The sequence below is a fragment of the Mastacembelus armatus genome, chromosome 5 (assembly GCF_900324485.2).
Source record: "Mastacembelus armatus chromosome 5, fMasArm1.2, whole genome shotgun sequence".
Classification (NCBI taxonomy): domain Eukaryota; kingdom Metazoa; phylum Chordata; class Actinopteri; order Synbranchiformes; family Mastacembelidae; genus Mastacembelus; species Mastacembelus armatus.
The window spans coordinates 20,525,383-20,540,531 of record NC_046637.1 but is presented as its reverse complement, the minus strand read 5'-3'; the positions used below and the strand labels follow the sequence as shown (position 1 = coordinate 20,540,531).

General features: G+C 43.0%; 1 protein-coding gene across 4 annotated transcripts in view; it reads right to left on the bottom strand.

The window, feature by feature from the left end:
* Nucleotides 1-15,149, bottom strand: part of LOC113130291 (semaphorin-3F-like) — a 54,606-nt gene that overhangs the window by 18,478 nt on the left and 20,979 nt on the right. For 2 of the 4 annotated variants that reach the window (XM_026306780.1, XM_026306781.1), the window contains exons 3-6: nucleotides 2,396-2,556; nucleotides 2,005-2,067; nucleotides 1,243-1,362; nucleotides 175-264 (exon numbers count right to left, since the gene is read on the bottom strand). In XM_026306780.1, the coding sequence (XP_026162565.1) occupies nucleotides 175-264; nucleotides 1,243-1,362; nucleotides 2,005-2,067; nucleotides 2,396-2,556 (434 nt within the window). The remainder of the gene's footprint in view (nucleotides 1-174; nucleotides 265-1,242; nucleotides 1,363-2,004; nucleotides 2,068-2,395; nucleotides 2,557-15,149) is intronic. The other 2 variants (XM_026306782.1, XM_026306783.1) reach the window with 1 other exon arrangement.

The window sequence follows — 15,149 nt, the reverse complement described above, 5'->3', positions numbered from 1 at the left end:
GTGCACGAACTGGAAAAAATGCATGCGAAATGTTACTGAGATATACAGATGATGATCACATTAAAGACGATGTTTACAAAATGCGCTCAGACGCAAAGAGAGTGAGCATGCTGCTGGTGACCACGAGCCCAGGTAGTATGCAGGGCTGTGGTGCAGACAGGGCCCACATCGCACCTTCAATCCAAGTGTCTCGTGCACCGCGCTGGGTTCAGCTGCGCGACTAGCCCTTCCTCTGGCCTGGGCCATCTGCAGATACATGGACGTCTAAAACAGGAGACAGCAACACAGTCTGGATGTTATGCCACTGATGAGGAAGAAGTAAGGACCATCTTGATCTCCTATCTCGACCAGATAGGACCAAAAACTCTCCAAACCAATACGATGCAAGTGCATGAGGTAAATAAAGGTGTGTGTGCAACACTGTGCAGGGAATGTGTGCAGGTTTATTTAACCAGATGCATTGTCATGGATGTGTGTTCATGTTACTGCAGTCATAGCAGAGAAAGATACCCATGGGGGGACAACACAGACCTGTCTTCCAGCATGACAAAAGAAAATAACAGCCTTCTCTTTAATGGACTAAAGCTGGAACATTCCACTAGCACCCCATAATGGGAGCTCCCACTTCCAATTACCCACCATCTTTCATGGTAGAGGCTGGCCCATGGCCTGGATGTATGTACAAAAGAATGTATGGATAGGTCAGCGAATGGATTGAAGCCCTTCATTAGTAAGGGCTCACGATATGCAGTGTGGGACTCATGCAAGTGCTGCAGTGGCTGGTGATCATGAGGGAGAGTCCAGTGGGAAATTTCTTTTTTATTTACCCTCTTTTTTAAAACTCCCCTGGTCATCATTAGGAAACAAGTGTGATATTTAAAGAAAAGTGAAGTGTTAAAGGGGAGTATGGCGAGGTAGTGATGCCTGGCTTGGTTTAGGAAATTCAAGAGGTCCCATTAAAGGCTGAGACTTAAACAGAATGGCTTTAACAGCTCACTGGGGACAACAGCTGTGTGCTGGTGAAGCTGTGCTGGTTGCTGTGCTGGTTGCTGTGCCAAACATGGACACATTGTACTTTAATAGATGAGAAAACTCATCAAAACCTAGAGTAAGGTCGATGGAGAGACGTTTGTAAGAGAACATGAGATGCCGGTCTATGGTGGTCACTGTGGAAATGGAGAAAGCTGTTGATAAACAGAGCGATCACCTTCTTGGCCTCTATTTTCATTCTTTAAACCTAACCTGAGGTTTGCGTCCACGGTTGACAAAGGTGCAGACTGGATTGTAAGCTCCCGTCCCACAGACATACAGTTGTGTCCGGTTCCATGGTTCAATCAGACGAATGAAGTTTGCACACTCCTCCTGGAAACCCAAAACACCACACATGAGCAGGAATTAGGGGCGTAAATAGATAGGTACATTTACACAGCTACTCTATTTAATTACAATTCAGAATTAGCTGGAGTTTGTTCAATTATTTTCATTTTTTCCTTAATGTTATATATGTACTCCTCAACATCAGTATATTACAGAAAGAAATACTACTGTTTATTCCTCTACATTTAGGAGTCAACATGACTGCAATACATATTCACATGAAAAGCAATTCATAGATGTATTTTACTAGTACACTTCCTGAAGATTTACAGTATGCTAAATGTGAATGACTCTCATTTTAAAACATACAGTATCAATGTGCTTCTATATATATTTGGACAATATTTCAAACTATCAACCAGTAGTGTTGTGTTCCAGACTCTGAACCGGCTAAGTGGGGAGCAGACTGACTGGGGTTCTTTGCTCCAAACCATGTCTGTCTTCTTGGCCAGACAGAGGGGAACCAGCTTTTTTACTGGGCCAAGTCTGAACTCCACAGGTGAGTGCCATTTTAACAGGTTCCTTACATTAAAACCAATAGGCATAATAGAGGGAGGCATATGCTTTCAATGCAAAGAATTAAAAACTCGTGCTGAGGCTGTGTGTGCTGTCAACACGTTTACTTACATTGGCGTCCTTCCCACTCACAAGGCACTCCATCCTTCTTCGTTCTGACACTGGCCAATGAATCTGTGAGGGGTGGGGGGCAGAAGACATTTTATAGTCACAGTCCAACGTGTTATACATCACTGGCATTTATGAGATTCTGAGGCTAAATATGCAAAAGGAATATCCACCCATGCTAATATTAGTGCAGCTGGGACTGCCAAACAGCAGAAAAACTGCAATTCAACAAAAACTAGATCTGAGCTAACCAAAATGGCTACTGCTAATGTTTTGCCCTTAGGGAAGTTGCTATGGGTGCCGAGGTAAAGACGCTCCCTTTAACCCAGTGTAACTGCTTATTTGAGGTGCCAAAGTTGGGGAGATGAGAGATGTAGCATGGGAATGGTCTTACGATATGTGGGTCGTTGTTGATGTCATGGAGATCCAGGGACAGGATGTGGTCCTTGCTGCCGACATACATGCGGTCATGGTCCTCATCCATACGGAGGATCCGGTAGTCAGATGTGTTGAGGGGGTAGGAAAAGTGATGAGCAGTACCGGTCGATCTCAATTCTGTTTGGAGACAGAAACATATACACCAGTGACTGTTGTGCACATGCACATTTTGCACACATAAAGCGACAGATTCCCTGTGCACCTCCTGCATACCTGTGTAGAGTTATCTGATTGTTTTCCACCAACACTGTTGTAACTTAACACTGCACATTAGAGACAAGTGCTAGTGAGTGTGTGTCTCACTGTGTTGATGGCTTAATACCTCCTGAGTGGATCAGGAGATCTAGTAAGTCTTACTGGCTGTGTGTGGCACCCAGTCAGAAGTCAGAAGAGACAGACTAAGTAGTTTGAAAGTTATAAATGATATTTAGTGCACATTTATACCATATATAATGTAGGAGAAGATGGATATATTGAGTGTCAGTGGGTTTAAATTCCTACATCTCATTCTGGACACCACTCTCTGATGGTCAGATAAGTGTGCCTTTGGTAATGCAGTGTAGTCAACACGTCCCCTCATGTCAAGGGTAACCCAATCTTCTTTCAGCTCTGTGCTGGGAGCATTTGTTTGATATGTTCTTCTAGGTTCAGCAACCATGTATAGGCAGGGCAGAGAGGCCACTGCTAAGACAGCAAAGGCCCCATGCCACACCATAGACAAACATTCTCCCTCACAATCTGTAGGGAAGAGGCATCCGAGGGTGGCTCTCACATATTGTTAAGACAGAGGTTTCACTCTAACAGCAGGAAAGGCCTGTTTCACTGTTTAGCTTTATTCTACAAGCAGCAGACCACAGGAGAGCTGAAACAGAGAACCTTGCTTTAAGCTGAAAACTGAGGTGTTGATTTAACCGCCAAAATATGGTGGCGGGAAACCAGAATAAACTGTCATACATAGTTGGCTGGGTTTGACTGTTTATATATGATATACCAGAACAGAGATGTGCCAGTGTATAATTGAAGGAAGGAAGTGGGACCTGCAGTCAAGACGGGGTGTCAACTCACTAGACTTAAAAAACAGAAATCATTTCAAGGTTTGAAAATGTTTTAGACTTAACATAATTTTTGTATGTTCTGTGCAGTCATGTACGCCATGTTTGAGGTTACTGAGAAACAATGTGGTGAAGTAAGGTGGTTCTGAGGAAGCATGCGAAGCCATCAGCATGCCCACCATTCAGCCTTAAAATAAACACCCAACTAGAGACCTTTTTAAACAGACTCCCTGTGGAATCTGATATTACCAGTCTTTCCAGCCAGATCTAAATTTAACACCGGGTTACATCAATAAGCAAAGATTAATAGCATTAGATTTGCTATATTTGTACAGTTTGATTTAATAACTTTGCCCACCTAAGGAATGTTTACGGGGTCAGGAAGGTGATTGACAGCTGTCAGAGCCCTGCCCAGAAACGCTGCAACATATGGTCAGACCCTGTGATTATTTGTGTTGGACACCCAAGTTGAATGATGAGTCCCCATACACTAACTGTGCGGGTAGAGTGAAACACACCGGATAAGAACGCATTGTATACACTTGCACACACATTCTGCAGACCAGCCGAAGCCCTTCCTGAAGCAGGTTGTCAGCGACTCTTCAGTGTGTGTTTGTTGTTAGAGAGTAGATGGACGGGACTGTCTGTCAGCTGAGGAGGGAATGTGAGCTGTGCATAGCAACAACACACATTATAAAGAGCGGCATGTTAAGAAACAAACATATGAAATGTAATCTCACAATTGCCTGATAAATATGGCCTGCTATAACGAACTCTAATGGAACGTCTATCATCACACCTTATCCTCCATATCTAATTGTAACATAGGCTACACCACAGAGAGTGACTCTTATAACATGATGGTGCTCTTGAAGAAATTACAGCCAGCAGAAACCTCCTTGTCTTTTATTATGACTGAAGTGCTGAGTCTGAAGTTAAATCTGCTGTACTCGATAGGGTTAATACTATACAGCATTACATTTGGAGGTAATGCTAAAGCCTGAAGGCCATTTCTCAGAGCAAACAAATGAAACTGTTGAAACTTCAAAAGTTAAAAAATGAAAAAAAGAAGAAAAAAAGAAAAAGAGACAAAAACGAATGAAGTCATTCCAGCTACTAGACATTATTCGCTGTTCTGTCAGGCTTTCTCAGCACAGGCCCAAAGACAACCTTCGCCCCAGGCAGGGACACATGGTATTGTGTTCATGTGAAATGTTGATATAATGGTAGCAGACTGAGCTTGGTTGCAGTAGTGCTCCAGAGGTCAGGCCACCTGTGGAAACAAGCCCAGGAGGTCCCTGGACTGAGTTTGGTGCAGGGCAAATACCCAGTCATAATCAGCTTGGGAAGACATGCAGAGAGAGGCTTTTACACAGTGTCTGTAGAAGGAGCATGTTTTTACTGCATTAATAACAAACCTGAAGAACTGGTATTAAGCTATATTTCAAATGACAAACGTAAGAGTCATGTGGAAAAGATCCCTGATCTGTTCAACCAGTTACATTTTATTTAGCTTAGATATATTCAATGGCATGCTCAAATGTTTCCCAGACACAACTACATACTCACAGTAGGAGATTACAATTTCAAACCGGAAAGGCTCAGAGAGGCTGAACCACTGCGCTCTTTGTCAGCCACATTAGGGCATGACAGAATTTTCTTTACACACAGACTTATCCAGGAGATTTAGATACTAGGAATAGTGTACAAGTGTGTCCAAGAGAGCCAGATAAACTCTTAAAGAAGCCCATTACTGCGTGAATGGGTTAGCTTCACTCAGGGGGGTCTCCACGCACACAGCAAGGGCTTTGTTTAAGGACTGCTTCCTCTGTTTGGAATGGCAGTAACTCTATTACAGGTGAAAGTAAGATGGTGAGGGAACCTGATCCTCATACTCAGGGTCAATCTGTTACGTAGTGGCATGCTTGCACATGCACACAAACAACCAATCAGCTGATTGGAACCTTTCATTTTTGAAATCTTTCTTTTTTTTTTCTCACATTCATTCTTTCTCCATCATGTGCACAAGCAGTGGGTGATTAATCAGGAGTGGGTGCTCAGAACTCTGAGTCCACTAGTGAGAGGTAAGGCGGTCCACTTTCCTCAGTCTGCTGATCACAAATAATCCTCTCCTCTCTCCCAGCATCCCAAGGTGATGCTAGCTGACACAGCCCGCCACCAGTTCCCATAACACAACACTCTGTCCTGGCTGTAACAAAGGTCTTTGGTGTCTGCTGTGTGAGGGAGCTAAGTAAGATGAGATAGAAAAACATATTTTGATGTTTATTTTGATGCTAGAATTAATGCCAACACCAAAACAAAAAAAAAATCATTACACAAAGCTGTGTGAGAGAACACATGATCATGATGTGTTGCATAGTTGCAGGAATTAGGGGCAGAAATAGATAGGTACATTTACACAGCTACTCTATTTAATTACAATTCAGAATTAGCTGGAGTTTGTTCAATTATTTTCATTTTTTTCCTTAATGTTATATATGTACTCCTCAACATCAGTATATTACAGAAAGAAATACTACTGTTTATTCCTCTACATTTAGGTTGCACTTATAGTTTCGCTTCTTAAACCTCTTAGATGGTTTTATTTGAATAAAAGGTTTGAAACAGTGTGCTGCGACTGGGCATTTGAGTTTATTCACTGTACAGAACAAACACTGTCCTTCAGTACATACTGGCTACATATACGTTTGCAGCTTTGTGCAAGAATGTTTTAGCTCAGCTACTGCAGTGGAGCTGGTCAGTTTGTAATACAATACAGTGGTTGTACTGGGAACTGCTGGATGTGGTCCACCATCCATAGTCAGACCATTATAAATGAGAATAGACTCTTGTAAGCTTGCCTGGTAAAAATGAAGTATAGACATATAGAAGAGAGACATGGCTCTCCTCCTCCTGTGAGAATACTTGGCTGCTGATGGTGATCTCTGGGGCAGCAGGCCTGCAAGTTATAGCATATCTCTCCATCTTAGATTAATAGCCAACGGGGCTGAGTTTACTTTGGAAATATGTTTAGACAGGAAAAGTTCACTGGCATGCAGCACAGTCTCAAGATCTCCAGAAATAAGAAAGCTCACGGGTTAATGCTGTTTTATATGAAACGGTTTCCAACCATGCTGTCACACAAGAGAAAATGAAGGCTGGGTTTTATGTATCATATTCAGCTGTTAATGCATCCTACTCCATCCCATGTGTTTTGGTAACATTATGGAATGATTACTGCATCCTTAACTTAACTTAACAGTACACAGCCCACCCTACTCGTAAGTTTCCTGGCAAATTCACAAGAAGCATTGGGTAAGTGATTGGATTGTGGAAAACTTCAGCATGTGTGTTTAAACAAAACAGAAAGAGTGAATTGAGAGGGATAAAGTACATGTCCTGGCACTTGACAGCATAGTGCACACTCACCTCATGACACTGATATGGGTGTTCAACCCCACTGCATATTTCTCTGGTTTCAAATTGGGGAAATTAAAAGCGCAGGCTGCTGCCAGCGACAGTACAGAACATGTTGCCGCTTGAATGCCGCTTCGGTAGAGAACCAGTGAAGGTAAAGAGGAGGATGGGGGATGGTGATGGTGATGAAGTTTGCAGTCCGTTGCTTCGACATTGAACAGGAAGGCAGTGACAGGTAATGTGTAGAAATCACCAGCTCAATTCACGGGTCTCTTGGAACATGTGGCTCATAATCAGAACGTGCAACCGGTGCACCAACCCATCCTATTGACTAAGGAGCACCGCAAGATCCGAGTGATCATTAGAGCTGGAACACACATGCTATGATGCATGAAACTAAACTGAAAATTGCAGTGTTAAATAAAGTTTGATTTAATGTTTTTAGGTAGTGTAATAAAAGGACAGAAATATCCCTGTAGCCCCTGGCACTTCACAAACAAGCTACACTACCTGAGCAGTGCCTTGAGGCAGTTTCCAACTCATCAGAAAAAGGTGTGTTAGTTCACACACATCAGAGTGGCAGGAGTGATAATTAGGGTGTTTAAGAGGGGGCGGGAGAGGTGGCATGCTCTCACACATCAAAGGCAGCACTTGTCAGGAATCCTGGCCAAATATTTTGATTGCTGTCAATGGAGAGGAGGAAAACTCCAGTTAAGACAGTCTTATTACACTTCACAAGGCTTCATTTCACCTGCACTGATGGAGCTCTGCACAAAACAGTTTCAGTTTTCTTTTTTTTTTTTTTGGGAAAATGAATGCAAAGTTGCCTAGTTGGCAGTTGGGTCTTTTTTTAACTTTTAACAAGGTGCAGTAATGCGTTGAGGCACCACAGGCAACAGTACTGCAGGTTTAAGAGACTTGCTCAACAGGACAGGCTTTCTCATTTACCTGTATGTGTCTGAGTCGCTAAAATATTCATAAGTGTCTGTTGCCAGTGTCCCTGTATAAAGGTGCATTTGTTCTCTTGGGAAGAACTAGTGTTTGTTATGTTTGCCAAGAAAGTGGAGACAGAATCAGGGTGAGACTGAGCACATGGACACTTGCTATCTGCTGCGTGACCTAGGACAAATGTGTCAGTCTGTCTTCATCCTACTGATCATGCCAGTTATTGGCAGGCAGAGAAAATCCCTGGCTTTTATGTGGGTGATGTTTTGGTTTGATTACAACAAGTTATACGCTATTTAGTAACCACAGTTTTTTTTTTTTGGAGCAATTAGCTCTTTAAGTTTCAACTTACATGTTTAAGCATTGACATGCTGTGTGGTATTTAACTGCTTGGTGTAAATGAATTCACGCCTTCTTACAATATGTCCTCACAAAACTGTGAAAAGCATAAAAAGTACAAGTGTGTTCTTGTACACAAGCTTCATCTTTGTACATTTCACAGAATGTGACAAAGCGTTTTTCAGACGAGTTCTTTGTATATTGTGTTACATATAAAATCAGAGGCTTTACTGATTTTACACAGTAGGAGTGGAGTTGGCTTATGTCCAGACGCCTGTATTTGAAGTGGGCTGTGGTTCTCTCTTATCTTAATCTAGCTCAACTTTCTCACAGTGATTTCCTGTATCTGTAGGATAAGGAAGTGCCTGATATAGGGGCAATCACTGAGCTTACAAAGATGAAGATTAAAGCCCTCTCCTGAATTTGGACAAATGTGTGGCCGCTGGAAGGATGAACTGGCACCTGCCCTGCTATCTTGTTTGCAGTCACTTCTAATCAGTGACTCTCATGGGCCCACAGTGCGTTCCTTCTCTCTCCTTCAGCATCCTCTTTCAACACAACTTGTCCTCATGTCAAACATTTACATGAGTTATTTGGGTTTGTGTAAGCTGCACGCTTCAGAGCCAGTAGAGAAGTGACACAGTTGTTGAAGAATGCCTGTATGATTACTGGAGAGTGGGTATGAAGTTAGCTGTGCTGCTAAATGAAAAGGAATGAAAACAGCATGTGAACGCAGCAGCTGCACGGCTTAGTCACTCTCTGGGATTGAGGAGAATAAAAGTGGCCAGAGGGTCGGTCTCTGTGTCACATCAGATAGGACGCATCATTCAGCAGATAATAAATATGCAATGGCACCGGATCAGGCGATATGATCTGACCCACCGGTAATGCCAAAGAGCCAGGCCCAGAGAGGAATGGCAATCTTTTGTGTTGTGCTCTCAGCGATGTGGTCAAGCTTCACTGCATCCTCTGTATGTGTGTGTCAGTGTGCTGGTGGAGAGACAAACTCTGCAGCTTGCTTTGAGGAGAGAAAACAGATTTAACAGGCCTATACAAACACCTGCCTCATACATGAAAAGCATCAACAGCTACCTTTGCTTCCCTTCGTCTTACTTCAAACTTGATGAAATTAATAGGGCGTGAAACCAAGCATGGTATTACAACATAAGTTTAACTTTATTTTCCCATGATCAATATTACAGCTCATGACTAAACCTCAATTTAAGAACAACAGAATTTATCAAATTTCAACAATATATGTCTTGAGCACTGTAGTTACTACCTTAAAGGTCAGGGTATGCACAGAATGAACCAAGTGTTGATCGACTACACCTAAAGGCAGGAGTTTACATAGGTTTTTGGGACAGGTACACAAGAGTGTGTGGCTAAAGGTCTGCCATCATGCAGACAGTCAAAATGGGCCAAAGCAAAAGCATAATGGTCATAGTTGCACACATTAATGAACAAATTACTTCAAAAGCATTCTGAAGCAGACTGAAGCCTGATCAGACTATATCCCTGTGTGTTGTCGGGTTAAGCATGGCAGTTGAGAATCCACACTTAGGACCTAAAACTAAAAGGAGTTCCATGTTAAGACTTTCCAAGGGTTCACTTTGATTCCAATTGAGTCTTTACCAGCAATTAAACCACAATAAAGTGAAGCTACTTGACTATTCTTGTCATGTTGTTTGTATTCTGTTGCTGTGAGAACCCTCACAAGGGAAAAGGTGTGACCCTCTCTTGTCTCAGCACATGTTGAATGTGATCCATTATAATGGATACACACTAAAAGTCTTCTCATGTCTAATTATTTATAGCTCCTGATCTCAGAGTATCCACAAGTTGCAGCATGATGATCTGTGTGTGTGTGTGTGTGTGTGATGTGACACCTTACAGTTTACCGCCATCACCACCTTGTTACCACTGCAGTCCCCCCCCCCCAACCCCCTGACATCCCCCAACTCCCTACCTACCTACCTGGGGGGTTCATCCACTCTATAATTAAGAGCCAGGGTAGTGCCCCACCCCTCCTCTATCCTCCCACCCCTCCTCTTGCTAATGGTACCAATTTGTATTCACTGTCAGTTCTGATGAGCTCTCATGCAGAGAAATGGCCTTATCACAGCCTCTGGCTCCTATCACCTAAGCCCCTGTTCTGTTGCCTGCCAAGCCCAGCGCATTGATGGACAGGCAGAGAGGGTGAGGGGGTTGGGGTGGCTGTGGAGGAGAGGTCCATATTTGTCTCAATTTTCATGTAAACTCTTGTAACAGACACATTTGCTCTGGTACAGAGTGTCAAACAACACATGCAAGAAGCAATGAAGAAGCTCAGAATAAAACCTGCAGCACTCATACTATCGCTGCCTCTTCTTTGAATCTCCAACACATTTGCCCTGATGCATTTTAAGCTGATAATTTACTCTGGTTGATCTGCAGTGCATCCTCTTTCTAAACACATTAGCACCTTTTCTCTGAGTCTAGTAGAAACATATAAACATGGAGTTCCAGCTGGAGGCTGCAAAATATGGAGAACTAGTAGGGAAGGAGATCCTCCCAAGAGAGGTTTGATCTAATCGTACACATCTGCACAAACATGGCTCTGTTTTAACGGACATGTGTTTTATTAATAGTCAACAGTGACACATCTTGTCCCATTCCCATCCCACATGTCAACTCCTGCAATCCCGCTGCAGTCTCCATGCACTGATTGTTATTGTGACTAAAATGGTTCCTGTTTTGAGTCAGAGAAGGCTCTTCCAAAAGGTGACTGGTTGTTACGTCTGTCTAAAGCAATCTGAGCTCTGTGGATAATTTTAAATGGCACAAATGTCCTAACTTGCTCTGGTCTGTGCTTAGACAAATCCTGCTGGTCAGCAGGGCTGCTGTGGCCTGAGCCAGGAGACACACAGAGGTCAGAGGTCGCTGGGCAGCACTTGCAGTGCTTTATGCTCTGGTTTAATCTGGGATTAGCTCAGGGTCAGGGTTATCTCTCCTCAGCCTGAGAGGAATCAGGAAACAGGGATTGCCTGGGGTAAAGTGGCATTACTGGATGGCCTGTCCAGAATTGCAATGAGCCTGTGTTCAACAGGGTTGAAAGAGAGAGGGAGAGTGTATGTTGAGCATATCTCACTGGGCTCTGGGTTATAACCTCTCTGCCATCACTCTAACACTTCCAAGCTCTGAGTTCCAGGTCAGCGGAGACCCACATGCGTTACGAGTATGAATTACTACACCCTGTAAACCAATGAATCAGGGGTATGCGGTATCTGTCTAGCCACAGTTATGCGCATACCTCCTGGTTTCCTGACTACATTTAGCATGGTAAATTCATTTTAATGCTGATTTAGTACAGTAAGTGAGAGGAGGCAGCAGACAAGCATGCACTCATGTGTTTGGATCAGAAGAACAAAGACACCGCACTTCAGAATTAGCAGAAAAACTTTTAGAGTATACAAAGCCTGAGCATAAAGTCCTGTCTAAAAGAGCCCTGCTACCTTTAGCCTTCCTTATCCTACCCTGGCACGTCTCAGCTTCATGTCCAACCTTAATCCCTGCACACTCTAAGGCAGACACTCTTCTCTCTGGTTCCAGCAGGCGTTTGCACCTGGAAAACTATGAGACCAGAACAGTTTTGGTTGTAATGATGATGAATCTCCCTCAGTCTCCCACTCCCTGTGAAATATTGAAGCTAAAAAAAATGGAGAGGTTTTAAACTGGGGCTCTATCTGTATTTGAGACAATGCTATGCTTAACTAAAAACAGAAGTAGGAAAATTCTAAAAAAACCCCACCAAAAATATGTCTTAGAATCACAAATTCAGATGCAACTGGATTTAGACTTACTGAAAGCTACTGTCACATTTCGAAGACAAAATGATTTGTAAAAAGCTGTACTACAGTGAAACTGTCACTTCTATGAGAATCTGCTCAAGGGGTTCCATTAAAAATATTTACTTCCATCGTGAATGACACTCCAGCTCATAAATATTAATTGTTTGTGAAATTTCTGGTATGGTAGAGAAACTTTGGTTAATGTTAACTTCCAGACACAACAACATTCCTCAAAAGACATCAAAAAGGCGAGTTTAAGCTAAGACAAGCTGACCTCCAGCTGAGGTTTCCAGTATTCTTTTTTTCATTAACTTCATGTCAGCTGTTTTCCATGTTGTGCTTTGGTAAAATAAGGCTGCATCCTCTGCAGTTCAAGTAGGTTACATCCAAAGGGTGGTAACGTCTTCTGCTTGAAAAGTGTGAATTTGAAGGAAATTTCTTTGTTGGCAGTGGGAATCCACCACTGGGAAAACTATGTCAGGCACCGCTGAAAAAATGTCTCACACTGACAATATATCTCTAGGTCTCTCAGGTGCATCCTGACAGATCAGTGGAAGATTTACAATTGAGCAGACACAGGATATAGCAACCTAATGTATGTGACACCGGCGACACACTATCATGCCCTGTGGCTATGAATGCCTGATTTGTTGAGCCGGTGTGGGGTCACAGCGCGGGGGGCCAGTTGTTCCAACCCCTTCCTGAGAATGAGAGGAACACAGAATGGATTGTGACAGCAGCCATTGTGACTCTGCTTCAGGTCTCTTCCTCCCACCAGTCTCCCACTGCTCCTTCACCCTGGGTAAGTGCACATGATGCCACATCAGCGCTTATCTTTCTGTTACTTGGGTGGCGGTGGGGGGTAGGGTGAAGTAGAAGCTGTGGGCTGGGGTAGAAAGGCCTTAGCCAATTTTTTTTGCCATGTGGAGCTTCTTTGGCTAATAATATGTGATGTGAGGCAGATGAGGCGTATGACAGCAGTAGGCTGATGGGACATCCCTCTCATTCATCCCCTCTTTCAACAGAGGCAGATTTCCGATGCACCCCTGATTCCCAGGCTTTGGGGACAGGAAATGGGATTAGAGGACAAATCCCATTTTTCAGCAGCATCATTGCATTTTGCCTCACCACTTACTTTCTCTATTCAAAGAGCACTCATCTGAAATGAAGATGATTAGCCTTTATTGAAGACCTTTGTGTTTTTCAGCTGCTGCTACCTCACTAGGCCCAGTCAGCCAGGGTACACAGAAATTAACTGAAACCATAATACATGTGAAAAGAGTGTGACAGACCTAAAACATCCAGTGTGATTCTTCACAAGTGCTTGATGAATGGTCAAATAACATTGAAAAACCCCTCCATCCGATACCTTACTGACTATCGAATATGGGGTCTTTGTTGGACCATTTCGGTCACTTTCCAAGGGCTATGATCCAACATTCACACCCACTCTGTTGGATGATGTGCAGATGTGCAGAAGTGACAAAAGAGCCAGGGTTTGAACTTCTGTCTTCAGCTTTTTTTCTTGGCATCAATATACATGTGAATTGTCTGAAAATGCTGAATGATATCCCCATATTTAAATGATACTGCCTTGCTGCCTTTATGATGGGCAGCTTTTTAGTGGCTTTTTAGAACAGCAATTAATAATAATTAATAATTTGATTTCTGGCATACAGTATCCTAACCCTCTTCTGAACCAGTACAGTTCAGCAGCCATGATATAAGACCCGTCCAGAGGGTAGAAGACAGCAAAGAGCAAGCATCACTGACTCCATGTAAGCCTGCTCGTTGTAAACCGTGGTAGTTTTAAAGGGCCTTCCAAGGCTCGGCCCTCTTATCCTCTTTCTGAGCTAGAACGAGATAATAGCTTCCCTTAAGACATGAGAAATCAATCTTGTGGGAGATGTCCCCAGCTGACCAATTTATCTTTCTGCATAATTTCAGCAGTTCTATTTTGGTTGTTGTCAAAACATAGTTTAACAGTACATATTTATATTTACATGTTTGACATACCCCAACTCCCTAACCCTTGCCCATGTTTAGAAGTGGCTATCAACAAAGTCCATTTCATTTCAACTATTCATCAAAGTAATTTCCCCTGTATGGGGGAATAATATAGTCTGATTGGGTGTTTTTTGGGTGTTCTTTGTTAAAATTCAGTCTTCATCTAGATTCTTCCTCAGAGCATTATCTGTGTTAAGATTGTTATTTTGGAAGACCAGACTCTATAGCCATGTAAGGTGGTGTTAAGAAGATAGTGGCTCAGGAGGGGGTGGTTTGCGGGGTCAGTGCATTTACCGAGCGGATTTAGCCATCCCAGTTTGTCATTGGTAATCTCCTGCTGCTAACAGGCTGGCAAAATCAGACTGATAACTGCAGGAGATGGAGAGACAGCAAAGCAGACAGAGTGGGTGAGAGAGACGTGTGTATGTGTGCATGTCTTCTTGGCAATCATCCCTGCCTCTGTCTGTCTCTCTCTCTCTCACACACACACACACTGATATTATGTATAGCACATGTACACATGTCAGTTAAGTACCCATTCACAAAGTGTGACCCCATATGGTTCAGACATGCAGCAGCTGGAAAAATTTAAACACAATGTAGTCATTAACTGCAACATTGCTGCAAAGGACACAAACTAGAAGCGCCCATTACACATGTAATACCAGCAGGGAAACTGAGTAGAAATGAGGTAAGTCCAGATGGAAGGTTCAGAAGAAGAGAAAGCAAGAAGCGTGTGAAAGGTTCACATTGGTTCCTCTGAGGTGGAGTATGGAGGTGTTTGTTTTGGCAGTGCTGACCTAAACCTCAGCCCTTTGAGAGACAGACAGCCAAAGCATCCCTGTTCTCTTCCCTCAAACACCCTGACTATGGCCTCACTATGGCCCCAGCATCACTTTAGATCTTCCCCCAAATCAAGCAATATGCTTTCTAAATCAGGGGGAGAATTCTCTCTTTTCCTCACTTTCCGAGCCCAGGTGAACCCTTTATGAACAGAACTCCGCTTCATATAACAGGAAGAAAACGGAAATGTAATCTTTAAATAAGGAACTCATAAGTGGTGACGGGGCTTACGTTTCACTAACAGCCCAGTAGGACATCATTTAGCTACCAGCTTTAA